At 37.9% G+C, this 22,899-nt stretch overlaps 1 protein-coding gene across 7 annotated transcripts in view; it reads left to right on the top strand.

Annotated features, from left to right (window-relative positions):
• Positions 1–22,899, top strand: part of CEP112 (centrosomal protein 112) — a 259,583-nt gene that overhangs the window by 219,449 nt on the left and 17,235 nt on the right. For all 7 annotated transcript variants that reach the window (XM_063293475.1, XM_063293478.1, XM_063293477.1 and 4 more), the window contains one exon: positions 8,842–8,931. In XM_063293475.1, the coding sequence (XP_063149545.1) occupies positions 8,842–8,931 (90 nt within the window). The remainder of the gene's footprint in view (positions 1–8,841; positions 8,932–22,899) is intronic.

Below are 22,899 nucleotides of genomic sequence, written 5' to 3'. Positions count from 1 at the left end.
CACTGCAGCCAACAGGTATTGGGTCACTTCTGCATGGTGCTTGGAAAATAACTAATGCTATCTCCTTATAAATATTGTTCATTTGTAAGTTTATCTGTGGTGAAAATCCACATCTTGTCAGACTAATGGTACATTCCACATATTGCAACAGAAACGGTACCTACAGTCTTGAATTTCCAGGGAGCGAAAGGAAAATTCAGAGTTTTAATTGATATGCAGTTGCCAGACAGACTTGAGATAGTCTTTTTCTCAGAGTCTTGCCTCCCTTGTAGATCTATAAGAATATAATATACTGCTATGCTCTGAGCATCTCACAAGATTAGGATACAGATACAAGATTCAAACATTACATTATTCTTTGCAGTTCTTGGTGAAGCTGTCTTTCCTCCAAGTTACTTGATTAATTTCTTGCGGACTTCACTAAGTGGGCATCGTATCTGAAATATTTACCATGGTATATGGAATTGGTTTAGCACAAACTCCAATGATAAGAGAAACTGATTGTGTAACAAGTATTATTTGTCTTTCAAATTTCTTGCACAAATAGATGGCTTTGTAAAGAAGTTACTGAACATACAGTATGTATGGATGCTCTTAACAATTCTGTATCAAAACCCTTAATATAATCTTCCTGTTCCCTTAATGATATTTATGACAATGTATAGAAAAACCTTATGCATACATTAATAAAACAGCACATTGCCAATAAAATCATAGTTCCTCACCTTTTGAAAAATGAGCTCCAAATAATCCATAAAAATGATGCTGCATTTTAACTGCACTTAAAGGTAAACATTTCATAGACACTTGGAAGCCAAATAGGACATTAAGGTGCAGGTCAGTCAAGTTGATATTACAAGACTCCTTTCCCTAGCAATACCAGAATTTTCTTGAGTCCTCTGGTACCAGACACTTCATATTACTTTTGGAAAACTGTCCCAAGACACTTTCTTTATTTGTGGCAAACATCTGGTAAAACCATCCTTTGAAAGACTCAGTATGGATTCAAATGTAGCTGTATAAGCCCTGAAAATCACTTAGGATTGCTCCATAGCCAAGGTTTAATATTTCTAAGCCATTTACTCCTGCAGTCTCTATGCCAGAAAGGAGCAATGCAGCCTCTAAGTCCCCTCTTTGGCAGGCCACAGAAATCCTGTCCCAAATTTCAGCAACAAACCAGGAAACAAAGGTATATCTTTCTGTTGTTTGAGGGTTACAAAAATCTTGAGCCACCCCTCCCAGAATCCTGGGTCTACCCACTTAAATGATGTCACCGTAAGATGGCTGACGCTGCTTCATGTAAAAGTTTGCATATAACCATATGGAAGCATGTGGTGATAAAATGTGAATAAATAAAATTAGCTCTGACATAGTTTATATCTATGAAATGGTTAATAAAAATTACTGTTGGGTACATGCCCTAAAAATGTTGCATGCCTTATTTAATCATAGATGATCTTTTTAAATCCTTGATAGCTGCAGGTCAAGGGATCGACTGTGAGAAAGCTGGTAACTTTAAGTACCTTTCAAAAGATGGGATGTGAGATGGGGCACCTGGATAAGAAAACAAAACATTACACTTCCTGTTCAAAGGTCAGATACAACTTTGAACAGCAAACATCTTTATATGTCACTTGAAAAATAATTGATCTAGCAGAAGTTCATAGCATTCCAAAACTTTAATTAATAGTATTTTATTTCTGATTTTTTAAAGTACAGAGTTTAGATAATGAGTGAAATAAAATTTGAAAAGCACTGTTCTGAAGAAAGTTGGCTTTTTAGCAGGTAAGACAGGTTTATCTTGGACAGAATGAATATGGATCCCAAATGAATTTATGCAAAGTGTCTATTGTTGCTGTTTCCTGACAATATTGACTATACAACATACCTCTTTTACATATAGGAAAAAAGCTTATAGGCATCAGTTACTCAACCTGATGCAACATTTCTTTTGGTAAGAGAAGGATCAGATGCCATGTTAAATTTTCATTTCATCACCTAGCCTTCATAATATAGCGAGTATCTAGGATCTTTCTGAAGAATGATGAGTAATACCAGAAATGAATCACCCTCACAAAGCAGCAGGTCCTGTGTGAAAAAAGCACCAGCCTAAGTACTTTGTGTTGTGAATTACCTCGAGATCAATAGATTTCATTGATACTGAGTGTCTTCACATAAGTTGATTCCAACACACATTGATTGATTGATGGATTGATTGATTGATCGATCAATCGATCAAATTTAGCCACCGCCATCTCCCCCAAAAAAGGGACTCTGGGTGGGTTTACAATAAAATCAAGCACAAAATATAAACATTAAAATCTCATAAAACAGTTATTATAAAATACAGTAAATAAATAGAATCCAAAAAAGGTATAAAATCCAGGCTGGTGGGAGGGACTCTAAGGTGCGAGCCACCCCCGAGAATGGTTATTCACTTTCCCGCCCCAGGCGAGACAGCAGAACCAGGTCTTCAGGGCCTTCCGAAAGGTCAGGAGTGAGGGGGCCTTCCTCACCTCCAGGGGCAAGATATTCCAGAGGGTGGGGGCCACTACAGAGAAGGCCTGTTTCCTGGACCCTGCCAGATGAAATTCTCTTATGGACGGGGTCCGCAACATGCCCTCTCTGGATGATCGGGTGGGGCAGGCCGATGTAATGGGGATGAGACGGTCCCTCAGGTAACCTGGCCCTATGCCATGTAGGGCTTAAAGGCAATAACCAACACCTTGAATTGGACCCAGAAGCAAACTGGCACCCAGTGCAGCTCGCGCAGCAACAGTGTTATATGTGCTGACCTAGGGGCACCAAAAATAGCCCGCGCGGCTGCATTCTGGACCAGCTGAAGCTTCTGGATACTCTTCAAGGGTAGCCCCATGTAGAGCGCATTGCAGTAGTCTATATGGGAGATAACTAGGGCGTGAGTGACTGTTCGGAGGGCTTCTCGCTCCAGGAAGGGGCGTAACTGGCGCACAACCCAAAGTTGTGCAAAGGCCCTCCTGGCCACAACTGCCACCTGCTCTTCGAGCAGGAGTCGTGAATGCTCGAAGGTTACTTGGGGGAAAAATAAGACATGGTACAATTTAAAGTATTCTCATCACTATTTTTCAGCTTAGATTTGGTACTTCGTTATTGATTTTAGAAGCTACCCTGGGTTGGAAGAATATTTACAACAAAAAAGTGCCTTATCTTGCTAGTAAAGATAAGCCTTATCTTGCTAGTAAAATACATTTTTATATTTTCCTATCAGATCCTGGGTGGTCTCTCAAAACTTGAAGTATCCAAATTGTTTGCTGATTGCTTGGTGTAGTGATGAAGATATTGAACTAGGATTGGGGAATGGGGAGACTCAAGGTCTTGTCCACCCTAAGCCACAGAAGCTCACAGGTTGATTTTGGACCACTCATTCTTAAAGAACCTCACAGGTTTGTAGTGAGATAAAATAGGAGGAGAGAGCCCTATGTATGCCTGAATAAAAGGTAAGATTCAAATAAACATAAGAAGCAGGGTCTTTTCACTATAAAAGTGAATTTAGCAAATCTAAAACTGCGAGGGTCTGTGTGACAGTCATAAGATCCAGGATTACTGAACTGGTAATTCATGAATCGGATCGCATTTAGAAACTAAACATTTGAACATGATGTGAACTGGGAAGTTTGGTCAGTTGGCAGATTGGTGTGAGAAAGGGAGAGGCCTTTCATGCTCACAGCTTGCTTCCTCTTTTTTCTTCATAATGTTTATCTTTCATTTGTGTAAGAAGCAGTGGTGGACGAAGCATATGTAATAATATAAACATTGAAAACTGTTTTACTATCAATACAGAATACTGAAGTTCTACTCGATTTACCACAACATGGGCATTTTTGTCTTCAACTGAGTATTTTTAATAACTTGCACAGAGAGCCAGTTTGGTGTAGTGGTTAAGGCATCAGGCTAGAAACCGGGAGACCGTGAGTTCTAGTCCTACCTTAGGCACAAAGCCAGCTGGGTGACCTTGAGCCAGTCCCTCTCTCTCAGCCCTAGGAAGGAGGCAGTGGCAAACCACTTCTGAAAAACCTGCCAAGAAAACTGCAGGGACTTGTCCAGGCAGTTTCCAAGAATCGGATACAATTGAATGGATTAAAATAAATAAGTAACTTGCACAACATTTCTTCTGTTGACTTTTAAAACCAGAAATGTTCCAAAATTATTGTGTTATTTTTAGGGTATATGTTTATTAATATCTATTAAGAGTGACAGCCTAAGTATTCTTGACTGATGTTACTAATTCTGCAAATTAAAATAAAAAACTATAATATATTATCTGTGCTATTAAAACACACATTTTCAGCTATTACTTTCTACAGCTTTTATGTTTAATTTTGATGCATCTATTGTCAGTTTTCTCATGTAGCTTCACAAAAGAGGTGTAATCATCCAACTGGCATAGTGTCACTGCCACTGAGGAGACCAATAATTCTAATGATAAATGATTCAGAGCAGGGCCATCTTCACTAACCCCCCTGACAATTAACCTACATGATCCAGATCATAAAAGAACAAACAGTGCATTACATCAATGTTGAACAACTTGGAAATACTAAGAAGGTGGAAATGGTATTTCAGTTTGACTGGTAGCCTGCTGGAGTTACTCTTTTTAAATAGAGGTAGTGATTATACAGTGGTCCTTGTCCTTCTGTTCTTATCAGTGAGCTGGATAAATATAGGTTTCACTAGATTTTTAAATAGCAGTAGGCTTAGGCACAAGCCGAAAAACAGTTTAGAATACACCCATCATTTTGTGAAGAGATTTAGAGGAGAGGGGAGAGTTGCTTCTTTGAAACTAATGCAAATACAAGCTTTTAAAAATGTTTGGGGTTGGTTGGTTTAATTGTCCCTTGATATTAGGGATTAGAATGTCAACCCTCATTCTTCATTCACTCCCTTCATTTTGTTTGGAATGGTAATGGCCCCAGTGTGAAGACACGTGATAAGTTACCCTTGCTGAACGCTGTCAATCTTTTCTAGAAGAAAAGGAGAAAAAATTACTGAGTACTATAACTAATGAATGCCAGCCTCCAAAGCAAAAGATGTAGATAGGAAATAATTTTGATTCAGCCAAGATTCAGTGAGACCAATTAAACCTGCTAACCCTCTTTTATTTACCCCATTAATTTCAAAAACTTAGGTATAACTAATTTAATTAGATTAGGTTTAAAATATGTGCAAATTGTTGCAATTAATTTCACACATGTTCTTTCCTCCATAATGCAAACTATTTAAAAAGTACTATTTATCTCAGAAGTGCTTGCCAGAGGGAGCCAAAAGCTAATTTTAAAGTTTGGATATTATGTATAGCACAATGTACAAAACAGAAATCCATTGTGTGTGATTCTTGAAAGTTTTTTTAAAGAATTTTATTAAGTTTCAAGACAAAGATAAAAGCTACGAAAAAACAAAAAACTACAAAAAGAAAAGAAAAAACTAAAAAGATGTGAAAACACGAGAAATTTTTTTTCAACATTACAAAAAGATGTGACTTCTGACTTTTAACAGCAAGGATATACAAAAATGTTCCATAATCAATCTCTTACTCTATATTAAACCAAAACCACATTATTTCTATAAATCATTGAACTTTAGCACATTATAAAAATCACTAAGTACAGTTACTCCTTCCCCTTATATTAAAATAAAGGGGGGAAAATGCATATAAACCTCCTAAGCAACTTCACCCCCCCCAAAAAAGATAACTCTTATTTAATTATTCCCTTCCTGCTACTATTCTATAATTTGTCTACTATAATAAAAATCAAACTAAAAAGCAGATAAATTGTCTGCCATTATACTTAATAATACAAGTTTTAATAATCTTAATCTTAATCCAAAAAAGAAAAACAATTTGAAAAAGTAACTTTAAATCAAATCCTTAAAGCCATCCAAATAAACATTTTTTAAAAAACTGTAATAAACTTAATCCAAATCCTTAAAAACAGTCAAATCCTAAAAGCAATCCAGATAAACATTCTTTAACCCTTATCCCACTTCAAAATAAACCAAAGCATTTACATATCCCCACAATGTGCACAGAGCTTTTCTCTTGAAAAAATCAAACAGCCCAACTGCCCCCCTCAAAAATTCCAACTTCTCTCCAGAAAACCTCCCATACATAATGACCCCTTCTTTTTCATGGCATTTCACCAGAAAGTCAATTTCACTTATTGCTTGTAGATCTCTCTCTCCCTTAAATTTCTCCAACTCCACTATCCAATCTTCATCCAGCATCTCAACAGAAATCCTGACCTCATTCTTAGAAGAAATATTTCTGTCACTGTTCCTCAATTACATCCACTACATCCCCAACCAGATGACACATTTTAGACCTCATATTTTCCACAATGTCCTGAATGTCTTGTATAAAGGCTTGATAGGAGTCAAAAAAGATCTGTTTAAAATCTTCCAAGTTTTACACAGTAGATTATGGCACCCCCTAGGAGCTTAGCCAGCAAAAGTCAAAGATATGGAAAAGTTCTGGAGTGTGTTTACACAAAAGTGAAAGTGAGATAAGCAAACAGTTCCCAAGGGAAAGTAGAAACAGAAAGCTGAAGGTTTAAATCAGCCGATTCAACGTGTAGGAAAATACTAATATCTTCAAATTTAATACCAAAATATTAACAGGAAGACAATTATTTACTCTCAGTCCTCCTTTCTATTTGGAAGGGAAATTAATTACAAAACTTAAAAAAGAATTTTTTAAAAAGGTAATCCCGAAAATAATGATAAGCATCAAGAGAGCGAGCTTCTCTTTGCTGTAGAAAGCCTCTCTTAGGGTATGCATACTTTAAAAAATATACAAATTGGGTGATCTAGAAATGGGGTGGCCGGTCTTAGTGTCCCTTTAAGGCTACAGCGCAGCTTGGAAATGATGATGCCCCAGCCCCCCAGCTGCTCTTACCAGTCGAACGCGAAACGCTGTTTGCGATCTTCTGGCTGCAAGCAGCAGTCCAGAGGACAGATGTGATGATTCCAGGTGTTTTCCTTTATCCGGAGAACACTCCTGGGCTTCAGGAAAACCTGCCTGAGCCTGAAAAAAATTGCTGCGTTGTCAGTTCCACCCGCTAAGCCTGCAGGCACTGCTGCTCAGTCCACCACGTCCCCACTAGAAGCCTGATTCTTGAAAGTTTTTGAATTGGTGGGAACATTTGGAATTTTGAATAACGGATTTTATCATGAAAGACGTTGTGGGTACAGATTTCTAAACTTGCTGCTTTGCCATTTGTCTTCAGCCTGTCATAAACACCTATTTCAAAAAAGTAAATCACTCTAGAACATGAATAAATTAGAAGTGGAATCTGAGCCTTAAAGACTAATCTAGCCCTTTGAATTAATTTTTTCACCTTCTGTTAATTAATCATTATGAAAATTTGTATGGTTCCTTCAAAGGCAAAATGCAGTAAATGCTTTCTCTCCGTTCTATCCTGGTTTCCACACTGTCATCTCTAAATCTTGCTCCTTTTTAAGGCACTCTCAGAGCTACCAGTCGTTTCCTTCCCGCTGCCCCCCAGCTGGCCAGGAGAACTTAAAAGCAAGAGTGTGCCTCCAGCCACTCCTAGCCTTTATTTCTTAAGAATTTCTTTGAGTCTCACGGGACCCAGAGGCATTCTGTTGAATAAAGATGGCAGACAGCATGGAGGTTAGCTCATTACTTTGAAGTCTTCCCTCACATAAAATAAATTGCGGATAATACCAAAGTACTTTGTAGACAGAACAGAAGGTGCCTGTGGATATCATGTTGCTTATCCCCTCACAGGCATAAGCCTGCTCACATAATAAGAATTTACATTCAAGAGTTTCTGTATTTTTTTGGTATAATATAGTGAAAAGCGATTTCAAGATGAAGGGAAAGAAAAGATACTGCAAATCCTTCTTTTAGCAATCAATTTAGGTTGTTGTTATGTTGCAACGTGTTTTTGATGGACATGCTTTGTTATTTGTATAATGCATAATAATACAGAACTGAGGAGATCTGAAGCTCCCTCGTGCTATTGACTAAATGTTTTGGCATCAGAAGATGTTGAAGCTTTACAGCGTTAATAGCTTTAAGTTAACTCTTGGCATTACTTTAAAACAATTATGCAAGATCTATCACAAGTACTTCTCTTATCTTATCTGAATTGCCATTCATCCTGTAAATGATTTAAACATACACTATGCCATTATTATTTAAGAGAGATAGAAGAGGATTCTGTTAAATATTTGTACTATGAGTTATTGTAGTTGCTTTGAATCAGTTCAGAAGTTTTGCACTTTACAAGTTTTGCATTAATGTGTCGTAAGCTCCCAAATGAATTACATTCCATATTTGGTGACCTGTCTGTTCTGCATATTTTAATGGAAAATGGATAACAGATCCACAGTATTCACAAGTTCAAGTTAAACTGCAAAATATATGCAGTTCATTGCAAACTATAATTAATCTTGGGATCTCTTGTTATATCCCCATTTCAGTTTGGCACCTAAGTTATAAAGCAAAGGAAGCTGTCTTATACTGTCAGATAATTGGTCCCACTGGCACTGTTGTCATACAGGAGAAGCAACAAACATGGGCTCGCAGGAGTTTTTATTATTTTTTTCTCTCTCAGCAAACTAATACTGTATGTCTTCTTCTAGCTAATGCAATTACTGTACTGGCTGTGCTGCTGTAGAAAGGAACTGGCTGCTCAGTGAGAGGAAGGAGGATACTCTTAGTACAGTCATGAAGAAACTTAAGAAATCCATGAATTGTGCAGCCACAATTTATTTTATTTTGTTTCTTTGTAATTCTGGAAAAAAAATATTGCCTTTTTTCTTTTAATATTGTTTTAGGGCTTACAAGATGAGATTGAGAGTTACTGCAATCAGGTTTGCTCTGCAGAAAAGAAGCTGCAACAGAAAGATCTGGAGACACAGGAACAGGTATAACACTTTTGCCTGAGAGATTTCTGCCTTTTGGAGAAAGGGCAGTGAAAAGCACACGTGCATGCACTTTTATATGAAAATAATTTCTTACTTGAAAATACAGCAGAGGTTTTGCTAAATTTTGTGGGATTTAGGTTTATTTTTATTAATAAAAAAGATGTCTGTATCCTATGAGTTTTTACCTAGTGCCCCTTTTTCTGTTTACCTTTTCAACTGTTGAATGAGGCACTTTATTGTAAATGAAAATACTAATTTTTATATATTTATATAGATAATATATAATTTTTGTTTATTTATTTATTCCCAGATATTTATTTAGGTTGCTAACTTATCAATCTTTTGGCAAGCTATACTTTCTGAGTGAAGTTTTCAAAAGGAGATTGATTTATATTTGGTGTATGCTTGGTTTCATATGTCCTTAGTTTCATATTATACATTTGTTTTAAAAATAAATCATTGTGGGAACATATATTAAACTATGAATCGACATTACAAGGATGAGCAGATCTCTGCCTTAGGTTCACTTGCTCTCCCTTCCTTCTTGCCTGAGAAGTTCTGGTTGGGATATTTGGGGTTGCTCAAAGATTTATTCTGTTGTAGAAGCAGTTGTCAATTTGTATATCTTTAGATATTGATGTAAAGTGAAAATAGAAGCTTTAAACTTCTTCTAGTATACTCATGTAGTAGCTTATATTTTCATTAATCATCCAATTTTTTTCCTTTCCAGTCATGTTCCTGATCTTTGCCTTGGGGGATTATTTAAAGTCATAATTCCTTTTATTCTTAATTATCTGTAATAATAATCATCATCTCCTTTTTTATAAGAGTGAAATTGTGATAATAAGAGTTTATACAGATGTACAGCAAACAGGTACCGGTAGTCCTCACTTAAGGACAGTAATAGGGACCGGAACTTCCATCACTAAGCAATGTGGTCATAACATGTGCTTAGCAATAGGAATTCTGGCACTTCCCGTTGCCGTCATTAAGTGAATCACTGTGGATTGTTAAGCAAGGCTTCACATGGTTGCCATTTAAGACCACCCACTGGCTTCCCCAGTGCCTTTGCATACAGGAAGATGGCAAAGAAGGTCATAAATGACAACCATGGGACCATGGGACCCTGCAGTGTAATTGTGAGCCAGGTGCTGAGTGCCCAGATTGTGATCATGTGAGCAATATAAATACAAGGACCAGTTGTAACTACCATTTGTTCAGCGCCGTTGTAAGTTGAAATGGTCACTGAACAAGTGGTTGTTAAGCGAGGACTACCTATAGTTGTGATGTTTATGAATTAAACCTAACTTCCCCCAACCATTGGTGGTTCACTTCGCTATGCAACACATTATTTGGCTATCAGATATGATCCCTCTTATCTATCCCTTTACGATGTTCTACAAATTGTGCATTTTAAAAAGAAAAAGTATTGCATGAACTTCTGTGGACTTCTTTCTTACCAGCCACCTTACTTTGTTGTTTGTTAAGAATAATCTGTCAAACATTCTAAGCTGTTTCTAGAAGGGAAAAAGGTTAGCATCACTAGTACACTTGAACTTTATACAGTCAGTTTCTTGTAATGCCTCAAACCATCTTCTCCATGCTGTGTCTTAGAAGAAAATAAGGTTGTAGGTCAACAACTCAGAGAATTTCCTTCTATCATATGGTGACTTTTATCTCCTACGTACGTTTATATGCACCCTGAAGAAAAACTATATATTTTCAATTCTGCATTTTCTTCTATTATTTACTCTCCTTCAAAATAGTACTATTTAAGTTTGTTTATTTTCTGAATGGATTTGTACTTCAAATCCAATATTTCAGTTCCGAGTCAAATATTCAATGTATTCAAAATAGAAAAGGAAGAATGAGATATGGAAAAGAAACTAACTGAAAATCAGGTGCTTTCTGGTGTCCCACTTGAATTTCACATTCATGCACATGCATATTACTGGGGGAATTATTTAATGTATTTTAATTCAGTGATGCACAGCTAATATCTGGATTATATATGCAGCAGCATGATGTGGGAATGAAATGGTAGAATTCTAGGAACGGTTACATTTTTTAGTATTCCCATATGCTTTTTTTAAAAAAAACATAAATTAACAAATTTCTTCGCTTCTGTAATAATAAAGTGATCGGCAAGATTAAAAACCCAGTGAAGGATGACCAGTTCATACTCATTTTATTCAGTGTCAGCTCGTAAATATTTATACTTTAAAAGTAATATTCATAGCAAGGCCAGCTAGGCAGGTTTTGTTTTGTTTTGTTTTGTTTTGTTTTTTTGCTTTTAATTTGAATGAGTGAAGAAATTATTTTAGAATTAATATTTAGGACAAGAAAATATATAACAAGTGATGAACTATTAGGGAGTGGATAATTGAAGTCAGACTATCCTTCTTTCTGAAGTTTCCTATCTACCATAGCAGCTTGAAGTGCATAGGTGCTCCTTCCAACAAATTAACAGCTTTGAATCCAAAAGGACTCCTAAGCTGCATTTATAAATTCAGACATGCAGTCATATCAGAAGACACCATCTCCATAATTCCTGATCCAGTCAGCACTTCAATCTTACCAGGATCGACCTATTTATTGATGCTTATTCGACCCATCAATACCACCAGATGATTATCTAGCACTCCTGATTCAGATGAAATAGGAATACATAAAGTGACACCATGCTCCAAACCTCTGGATAACAGTACCCTGAACATGCTAAGTAGGAGGTAGGAAAGAAGAGAATCCAGTGAAATAAATAAGATGAACAGGAATCTCCTGTACAGAAATCTCCCCTCAGATTTTTTGTAGCAAGCCTGCAGGTAGAAACAGAATCATTGCAATGCAATGCTGCATTTTTAGTTCTCAGGCCATAGAGCTATTCCATCAAGATTTCATGGTTAAGGGGACCAGATGCTGCTGAACAATCCAGGAGGAACAGCAAATGTGACCAAGTCTGTTTCAGTATTGTATCCAAACCTGAAACCAGATTCAAACAGGTCAACACAAGCAGCTTCCTTCAAATGGATTTGTAGCTAAGCAGCCATGCCGAAGAAAGAGATGTCTGTAATTGGGAAGTTGTTTTGTAAAACCCTTTAGGGATGACTTCTTCATGAAAAGTTGAATTACCATTTATCCCATAATGAGACATCAATTACTACCTGGAAAAGTTCACCTTGCTCCACCATATGTTTCCCATCTAAGAAGTAGAACATTGTAGCTTTAAAAAAAAAGAGGCTCCATTTAGAAAAGTGAGTTAATAATGTACTTACCCAAATATTCACTTGTACTGATATTCTCAAGATTGTTTTCAAGTCTGATAAGGGCTAGGAGAATTAAAAGAATGTTTTGCATGTTTTTATCTGAAGCAACTAATTATTTAATATTAACTATTTCACAAAAGAAAATGAATGTGAATGGGCCACCTCAAAATGATAGTTCCCTTTCATTGTTCATCCTTATCCAGGCTAGCTACAAATACATCAGTAGAAACCAGCAATGGTAATCAAAAAACCTATTTAGGACTTTTTCCCTACTTCTGTAAGATACTGTTGTCTTGAGACCACATTTTAGAAAGGTTCAAAAATTACTTTGGCGCAGTTACAAAAGGCAGTTTCATGGGGTTTTACAAGTCTGCTTCAAGTAAAAAAAAAAGCTTATTTAAATGCTTGCTGTTTTTCATTAAAAGGAAAGTCTTGTGTTTTGATTCTATAACAACAACAAACAAATGAATGAGACATGAAAAAATTGTGGTTTTAATTAAAAGCACAAGACTGTTTCTTATTATTTCTTATTGGGTGGTATCTTACTTCTCCATGTTTGCCTTGTTTTTAGATGAGAACTGTCTCTAAGTTTATGCGCATATCTAACAAATTCACTAGAGAGCAAGCTACATGTTACATTGCAGCCCTGTCCAATGAAGTCCTGATGAGTGCATTCTTGATTGCATTAGTGGAGCTAAAGTGTTAGTATAGGAGGAAAGACTTGGGTTCAGGTTCAGTCTAGTTCAGACTACTTACCTAGTGACTCAACAGGTTTTAGAGAGGAATTTTTTTCAGCCCTGCTGAATAACATCTTATACTGAAGCATGGATTTTCTCTATGCCACCTGTATACTTTGTCACTAAGTTACAACTTTTCACCACAACTGTTTAAAACTGGAACCTGCAGATCATCCTTATTTCTAACTCTTAAGGAGCCAGTATCTGTATCCAAAGCTGAGTCCACAAGAAATTACAATCTTTTCAATCTCAGTCTTAGCTTGGAGTGATTTTATGGCTAAGATCTCAAGAATTATTTGATTTTGCAATACTCTTGATAATTCATTGACACACAGACTTCTATGGAACCAAATAAGAGTGAACCTCTCTGTAGTAAAGATGGAATATGTCACCTCTGTCCCAATCCTGCCTGATTAGAAATATATAGTAGAATGATGTCTCATGAGGCACAGTATTAAACTCTGTAGTGATTTATTAGCTACTATACATGGAAGTTGCTGGTGAACTGCTGTATAGAGAAAATAAAGTCTCCTCCAATGTGATGTTTCTGGTGAAAAAAATATTTACTTTCAAAGTGAAAAAATTTTTAATGAACACCTCTCATAGCTGAAATTACGCAAGCTGTATCTAGAAATTAGAAATGCTGGTCTGAGGCAAGCACCACAGAGGTTATCTGGAGACAGATTTTAGAAAAGAGAGTCCAGCCTGAATCCTTTTAGAGCTCCTCCCCAAGTTGTCTGAAGACATTTCATTGAGAGCAATAAGCCAAGTTCCCAAAGAGCCTTCAGGAAAGGAGAACTAAGCCCATCAGAGAATAAATCATTATTTGGGAATGTTATTGAGAAAGTATGGATACATTTCAATAACATTATCTAAGCTTTTAATGCTGCTTTTGAAGTAAATAAATTTTTAAAAAGTCTACATTTGTGGGATTGTCTAGAAATAAAATTCATTAAATTAAAATTCACTAATTTTGTACATTAAAATTCACTAATTCATTAAAATTCACTGATGATGTTACCTAGTTGGGTAATGAAATGTCTGCAAGCAAACAACAAGCTCAGAGAGCACTAAGGACTCCACAAAATTCATTAGTGTCCTATTTCATTCCAAAGTGCAAAAACAGAAATCATAGTTGCAAGAGAACAATGATTCAAGGGCACATTTAGTTTGCCAGTTGAGTGTTTATTACTCCAGCTTACTCAAGTTGATTTTTTAATAAATGTTAGATGTTTACAATGTTCGGCTAAACTTTCTTGTTTTTATGCCAGTTAAATAAATTTGTTCTAAGATAGCTATGATGCATCATTTGAAAATTTTGGTTGCTAAACAACTTACATTGCCATGCCTTAAACTCAAAGAAAATTTAATTATCTCCAGTTTAGGGACAGAAACATCAAATCTTTAGGACTAATATAAAATATATTGTTGATGTCTAATCTTAGGACTTTAAATATTAGATATCAAATGCCATGAAAACATCTTTGCTTGATTCATAGAGATACCTTGCTGACAATCAAAAAAGCATTCTTAAACATTGTTAGTCATATCAAAATTAATTTCCTTGTCCTGCTATAGCATCACACAGCATTCTAGCTGTTCCACTGATTTTCTTTTTGGGAATGACCATGTGTGTGTGTGGCGGGGACAGGACAGAGGAGACCTAATAGGGAAGCGTGGTAACTATTCTCTGTATTGGACATACTATCTTAGACTTTTAGATTGTTACTAAATCATTCTTGATAGGAACCTTTAGGGTGATAAGCTACTCCTTCATTTGTGATATTGTTTAATTAGAGCCTTACAGATTGCAGAGGTGGACAAACTGCCTAAGATTATTCTGATGAATGGTGGTTTGGCCTGGAAGAGACAGCAGAGTGGGATGGGCCTTGCGGCGAGGCCTCCAAGCAGAGTGGTGGAGCAGTGGAGCGTGGCAAGCCTGGTGGCAGTGGTGGACTTAAGTGGACCTATGGCAGGCCTGGTGGACCTGGAAGTTTTGGGGAAGAGCTCCGTGAACACCTTTTTAGGGGGCCAGTGGAAAACCAGACTTGCTGAGGCGGCGAGTCCCGGTGACAGGTCCCAGCGTTGAGGAGTGGGGTGTGGCAGCGTGGTGGACTCTGGTGATGCGAAGGGGCCAGTCAGATGACATAAGGGACTTGGGTAGTGGAACGGCTTGGCACGACACCCCATGGATTCTAATAAGTCAAGGACCCAACAGGTGTGGCAGACCTCATCAGTAAGGAGAACGAGTGTTGGAGTGGAGGACTGGCCGCTCCCCCAATTACTTGGAGGCAGCAGGGAATTTTTAGGGTCCCCTCAGTGTGAGTGGGGTACTCCCCTTCGGGTGTGAGATGCGGGGGAAGCCCAGGATTGTATTTTATTTATTTATTATTAAAATTTTGTTACTGCCCATCTGTTGTTTATGTAAGAGTATCCACCCCTAAGTGAGAAATAGGTGGGTAGGAGTGGGTGGGGTGCCCTCCTGTGACCAGTGAGAGAGGCTGGGGGGGCACAGCAAATGTGTGTGTGGTGGTTGGGCCCAAACAGCTCCGAGAGCAGGAGCTGGTACGCTGGGGGGGGGCTGCCATCACTTGAGGGTATTTGTGGGAGGATCTGTGCATGGGGGAGGGGATCTTTGCTTCAATCCAGGGTTTCTGGAGGTCCGGGATTAGAGGCAACTGGGCCTGGAAACTCTGGGGGCTGTAGGGTGGGTCACCCTGTTGAGGTGGTAACAGGCTGGGGGTGTTATGGGAACCGGAGGGTGGGCCATCTTCGGGGAAGACGCCCCCAATGTTTGTTACCGGTGGCATGTTCTGGCCCTCCGTGTTCAAACCCAGGCCCTGGACAGCAGATCCTTGAGGGTCCCGGCCTCCGGCTGCTGCTGCTTAATGCCAGGTCAGCCAACCACAAGGCCCTCCTCATATGTGATTTGATCACAGAGGAGGGGGCAGACCTGGTGTGTATTACCGAGACCTGGGGGGTAGCCCTCTCGGAAATGTGCCCGGCCGGGTTTCAGGTGTGGCATCAGCCGAGACACCAGGGTAGGGGAGGAGGAGTAGCAGTTGTCTCTAGTGACCTTCAGGGGCACTGCTCCACAGGTGGCCGGTTGTGAGACCCTGTTCTTTGGATGCCCAAGAATGGTTGGGAGAGTTACTGCTGTATCAGCTTCTGTGCTGCATGGCACCCTCCCTGCCTGAACTGCTGGAGGCTGTCTCAGAGCTGGTGGTGGAGTTTCCCAGGCTTATGGTTCTGGGGGATTTCAATCTGCCATCCCTGGGGCATGCCTCAGGGGCGGCTCGGGAGTTCATGGCCACCATGGCGGCCATGGGCCTGTCCCAGATTATTTGGGACCCGACTCGAGACAGTGGCCTCACTCCAGACTTGGTTTTCTTGTCAGAGCAGCGGCAATGTGATCTGAGGAGAAAGTTAGATCTGTCCCCATTGTCATGGTCAGACCATGCCCTGGTGGCCTTGAGATTCTCTGATGCCACCCCACCCCAGTGACTGAGGGACCCTATGAAGTTTCAGAAGGAGCTGGGGGTTATACCCAAGGATCTACTGCACAGTCCAGCAGAGGTCCTAGCCGCAGCCTGGAATAGGGAAGCAGCTGGGGCCTTGGACAGGATCAGACCTGTGCGACCTCTCTTGCCTTATCCAACCTGGCACTCCCCGTGGTTTAGAGAGGAGTTGCGGGTTCTGAGAGGATCAAGAGACATCTAGAGCACTGCTGGAGGAATTCCATCTGGCGGGCTCCAGGAGGCAGGCCATCACCTGCCCTCTGGAACATTCTGCCCCCGGAGGTGAGGCAGGCCCCTTCGCTCCCAGCCTTCCAGAAGAACTTGAAAACCTCTTTCTGCCGCCTCACCTGGGGTGGGAAGGGCAACAGTACTTCTTGGGGGTGGCTAGCACCGTAGATCTCTCCCCAACGAATAAGATCTTTGCCCCTTGGATTTTGTATCTATTTTATTCTTATTTATTGGTTTGTTATATTGTAATTTATATTTTTATGGTTTTAATTCTTGATTTTATTGTAAACCACCCAGAGTCCCCCTTTTTGGGGGAGGTGGGCAGTAATAGAATTTGAAAAATAAATACATAAATAAATAATTTCTAAGTAGACAGCATTGTTTAAATGGATTATTTAATTTTATATAAGATAACATAACAATTTGTGTAAAATAAACCCACAAATTTGTGAAGAGATTCTCATAAAATGTCCATTGATTCTGTAGTCACAATATATAACAATAGACATTAATATTTAGCATAGGATCCACATCCCAAAGCTCAGTTTTCATTTTTGAAATCCAGTATCTAGTCCTTGGGAGGAAAAGTAGACTTGAAATGTGTCTATGTTAAAGGCCAACTAAATTAAGAACTAATCAATTAAGCAACCAAAATTAAGAACTAATTTTAGTTCTGTGAAAAAGGCATTTTTCTGCAGGCAGTAAAGCAACTTCTGTTAAAAATCTGTGGGGTCAGGGGCACTGTTTTTTGTTCTTTGACTTAATAAATTTATGTTACTCATGTGGTTGTGACTTCTTCCTGGTTTTTCTTCTTCCAGTAATGATCATCTGACCGCCCAATATTGCATGATCACCAGATCATTGCTGCCTAGTCAAATGTTTATTCCCCAGAAAAGGACACAAAACACAAGTTTTCTATTCTAGTGCAATCCACAAGACTTAAACAACAACAACAAAAATCAGGTTCTGTTTTTTGTTTAAGATCGAATCTTAGACTATGACTCTGCAGGTAGTCTTGCCCTTGGCATTCTTTGCTTCCTAGATACTCAGAAGTATACAGAATCATATATTTTGACATTTGGAAAGAAAAGAATGATCTTGTGTCATTCAATCAAAACACTTACGTAATTGTCCTGTTCTGAATTGCTGAGAGGAACTGTGCTTCAATTTGTCTTGAACTGTAATAATGTAGTGCTTTAAATCGACTTACTCAGCTTGAAGCCTCAATCATCTTGGAGTCTTCAGGCAGACAACATCAGACTTTGCAAGGATCACTTTAGCCAGTTTGATTACTACCATAAATCACAATCCAATATCTTTTATTTTGTGCTGGAGATGTTAGGTTCTGAATAGAATTTTTTTTTCATGATATTTAGGCAGTCATAGGTGACACTATTGCAGCTTTCAGAACCTTGTCAAGCCCTTTAAAAACCTGCAGATGATCCTAGAATTCTTTTCAGCAAGGCATTTTTAACATTTGAGTGAGATGGGTGGTGACTAAATTTGAAATATAAATAAACAAACAAACATGTCATACAGAGAAAGAGAGGCAAAGCCTTCCTGGTTAGTTAAACCACTACCAGAAGGCTGCTTCATTAGGCTAGGCAGGTTCTCTGTAAAAGGAAACATACAAATAAAAGCCTATTCCCATCTGGACAAAAGGAGATCTGTTTTAGATGTAGTTTATAGTTATTACTCCAGATTACAATTATGAAAAAGCATCTGATCAAGGACAAAACAGAATGTGTTTTATTAGCCTTTCTTGGGAAAGTTCCCATCCTGTTTTAGCTGGACAATTCCTTTCATGTGGAGACATGGGATCATGCTTTAGCTTAACAAAAACATAATGTAACGTTATTTATTGTATAGTGCAAAAACCTTTGCACCTTAATGATCAAATTAAGTAGTACTAAAAGTGTTTTTACAGGGTAAAGTTCAAGTGATGACACCATTTCATATATATTGTCTCAGTAATTCTTAAGAGAACCTTATAAGGTCAATATGTAGATGGAATGAAGTTGAGTTTAAAAGAAAATAGTGGCTCACTTAGCAGGTTTGTAGCAGTAATTGCTATTTGACATCACAGTTTTAAAGAAGTGAACATAATGGAATCATGAAATATGAGAAATTGGTGTGAAGTGAACACTGCTCATTTTGCTAGAACTTTTTTCTGTTCTTTCATTAAGAACAGAAGCATGTCTATTATTAAGAAAAGACACCAAAGTTATGGACAAAAAGAAAATTACCAGGAAAGCCAGGAGAGGGAGATCTTGGGTACATTGAAGCACTACTTGGTAATCAGGCTCTGTCTCAGAAATGTGCAAAGGTGAGCACGTAGCTGCTGTGGCAAAGACCAGAACGTTGAAATGATAATAGCAGCTGGAAACAGGAAGTGGAAAGAAGGATAAGGGAGATAGAAAAGGCACATAAACAAAGTTGAAAGGCACTAAAGTAACCTTGGTTAAAAGGAAGAGAGTGAATATTTGATAAGTATTAAATGATTGTGCCAATGTTCCAACAATTATGAAATGTCCTGCAATTTTATTTATATTATCTCTGTAATGGAACGACACATTGAAAATGAACTTTTCTTTTTACAGAGCTCAATAAATCATCTCTGAGTGTCTGATAGCATAAAACAATTGTAGGATTTGGCTCCTTTCAAATGACAGAAATGCTTGTAACCGTTCAGGGTTGGGGCTGCCAGATTTGGAGCTATTCAGCAAGGCTAATATTAGATAAGTACAACATAAAAATGCAAAAAATAGTACTGTTAGATGAAATGGCCTAAAACCAACTCTTTCCTGATAGCTCTTTATCCACATAGTACTTTAGTTATCCATTCAGCTAATGCTGACTTTCTTAACCTGTGGCACAAATACCAAAAGCTTTGTAGATATACCTACACGGCAAGTAAAACTTTTTTGCTGCTATTATTGCATCTGTATAGTTGATTTGCATAGTGGCTACCTGTATTTTAAGATCAGTTCATTAGCGAAAAATATCTGGAACAGCAGGATGCTGAGTAGGTAATTAGAAAAAGCAGGAACCTTTTCCCATATGTCACTAAAATAAGCCCTGCAATGCAGGCTGCAAATAGCATGTCAGTCCCAGGTTAGCCATTTCATAAACAGACAAGATGCCACTACTGTGACTACTTGTAGGTAACTAAATGAGCTTTTTATTGCTGAAGAAACATGAAGCAGAGTCAGAAAAGGAGCAAGTAGAAAAATAAAGTTGCTGTCTTGCTGCAATGCATAACAAGCAGTTCAAATTTAACTCCGTACTTATACGTAACACAGGTTTAAATCACATACTCTATTAGTCCATTATCCACTGAACAGCTTCCCCCCCCCCTTATCGTATATTAGTTGGGGTAGGTTGCTACTTGTTTTGTCTTTAGAAAGATAACTCTTTTCTGGTATATTTATTGTATGTGGAGCACTAAGATACCACTAAGACAGAAAAAAGAGGTAGTGAATGGTTAGGGGCTTGCAAAATATTCCGTCTCTGCTGCCATTAGTTTAGACTGGATGAAGTGACGTGGGGCTGAAATCCTGGGCCTAAAGCAACAGTTAATTAAGCATATGGCATATGTCTGGAGCAGCAGTGTAGATTCTGTACACATAAGCCTGCCACTGTTTTCTTGTTTGCCTACATGCCCACATGGTAGGTCAGTTTACTGTTAAAAAAACCTTTGCTATTAAGAAGTTGTAGTTCAAGTGGAATGGTGGTATGTTATTGTGGCAGTTTCTTTTGGAGACCTGCAGACAATAGAAGGTAAAGGTGATAGGAAAAGGCAGTTGTGTATACTTTGCACCATATTATTGCTAATGCTTTTGTGGTTGTTCAAACTGTAAATGCATATATGACTAGGATAACATTGGAATGCTTGGGTTGGTTTGTTGGGTATATGTTTCATGTCCTCATGCCCTGTTGAATTTAATCTTTCAAAGTCTGTTTAAATAAAGGTTTTCCTCCTTTGCGGAGTCTAGCAAACGCAGTACAGTTTTTCTTTGGTTTTGCTCTTGTTTTTAATTGAAGAATTAAATAGGCAAGTAGGCTGCAAAAAAAAAAAAGTTCCATATTGTTGTCTGAACTTGTTACATAATGGGGGTGGTAATACATGCCAGTATCTAACTTATAGAAAAATTGACCAAGGAAATTATTTTTAATTTTAAGGAAATGTTTAAAATACCCATTTCCTGTGGCTATTCTTAAACTTTTTAAAACTAAATAAAATAATCCCCATGGATAATTTTTTTCTGTAGGTTGGATAGCTATAGAACTTATATTTGAATCCTACAATTCAAAAAAAGGAAAAGCAGCTACAAGGGGGCTTGGTTTCTTTAATGTTTTCTGCTACCAGGATACAGTGAATTTGAGGTTATTTCATTCTGAGCTCAAAACAGAATATGTTTCCTGTTTTTTTGCACACTCCTAGCACTAGCAGGGCAGGAAGGCCCCTAATGACACAGAATAACTGTTGCTGCAGTCCTGCATCTTTAAGTGGAGCTAGAAGGGGAAAAGAGCTGTATTGTGGGGAATAGTGTTTGGGAGATCAATTAATTGATATGGAATTAATGGGGAGCTTGGTCTTTCTTTACTTCAAACTAGTATATACCCTTGCTTCAGTTTGTGAACATGGGCAGGACACCTGTTTTTGTAATTGACTTTCTTTAAAATAGCTTTGTGTTGCTGCAGCATGTATGGGAACATAAAGAATCATTTGATGTCTTGGGGACTAATACTCAGATTTGAGTATTGGTATCTTTGGTTAGCTCAGTTTTCTGTTTGTGTCAGTGGCCTGTCAAATGATCCTGGCAAGCTTATAATCAGAGAAAAGCAACAACATTCCTTCCTTCATAATTTGTCTTCATTATTTGCTTTTCAATAGTATACAGCCTCTAAAACACAAATTGCCACAGAAGTAGCTTGAGTTGGGCATATAAGAACAACTGCGGATACATAGAACTGAGGGAAAATCTGGTAACTAAACAGGATGAAAGACTTACAATAGCCATGCTTCCACTTGGCACCAGATGCCATAATGGGAATTACGATTTCTTTAAGTTGCCAAGTCTGCAAGTCACTCAGATCCTCCCTGAAATATTTTAACATCAGCAAGGACTCTGTAGTGTCCAGTATTAAATAGCAAGTAAAGCAGAACTTCCTAATCTATGATGTGTCTGAAATTAACATGTATCTGAATAATCAGATGTATTGCATTAAAAGTCTAGGCACTGTGCAGAGTTGGAATGTTTTGTTTCTTAGTGACTTGAGAAAAAGCCAAGATTCTACAGTTCTTGCAGCTGTTTAGAACATAATTTACTCTCTAGTTGACCACTTTTAAAAATTATTCTTTGATCTTAAAGCATTTCTCTGGGCTTTATTACAATCCTATTTTAATTGAGCTAGAAAGTAGTATATGATTTCTATTGGTACAGTCCAAACCACTATTTTGTCCTCAAGCTTATTGCTGGTCAGTTCTTCTACAATGAATCCCCAGTTTGTTATTCTAATACAAAGTGACCAACAAACGATTTTCCATATTTTGTAAATTTACAAAAGTTCTGCCATGAAGCCCCAGCTTGGCCTTGAACAAATGATTACATTGACCTTACTTGGACATGTAGAGGGATGAAAATAATAACTAACATAGAATTTATAGTATGTGGTTATTTTTTTTAAATTAAAGTTAATAAATGTTTGTTTTTGAAACTGCATTCCTATTTTAATATGAGCAGAGTGTGGCTATTTCATCCCTGAATATGTAGTAGTTATAGTCTTCTATTAGTCTTATGAAAAAAGCTAACAAAAAGCATATTTATTTATTGTTTTTTAACCTGCCACAATCAAGAGACTCTTGGCAGTTTACAATCTCAACAATAACACATCCACATTATAAAAGAATAGATGCATGAATTTTCTGTGACATTTCTGTTCCTTTTGATGTGAAATACTCAGATAGTACCTCCTACTACCATAAAAGTATTCATAACAGGATTAGAAACCTGCACTATTACAAGCTTGGTCCTACCTACTTCCTGAAAAAGTAGGCCCCACACAGCCAGGCAAGGTTACAAGAATTATACAGATTTCAATAAGGTATCTTTAATGCGAGTCTTGGAGTAAATACAGAATTTTAGAAACTCAAGAGTAATTTCCAACCTTCATTTATACTGACTTCATTTAAGAGGATTCTCTTTGAATTATTTGGAA

This window comes from Candoia aspera, chromosome 2 (genome assembly GCF_035149785.1).
Source record: "Candoia aspera isolate rCanAsp1 chromosome 2, rCanAsp1.hap2, whole genome shotgun sequence".
Lineage (NCBI taxonomy): Eukaryota > Metazoa > Chordata > Lepidosauria > Squamata > Boidae > Candoia > Candoia aspera.
This window is presented reverse-complemented; position numbering and strand designations above follow the sequence as displayed.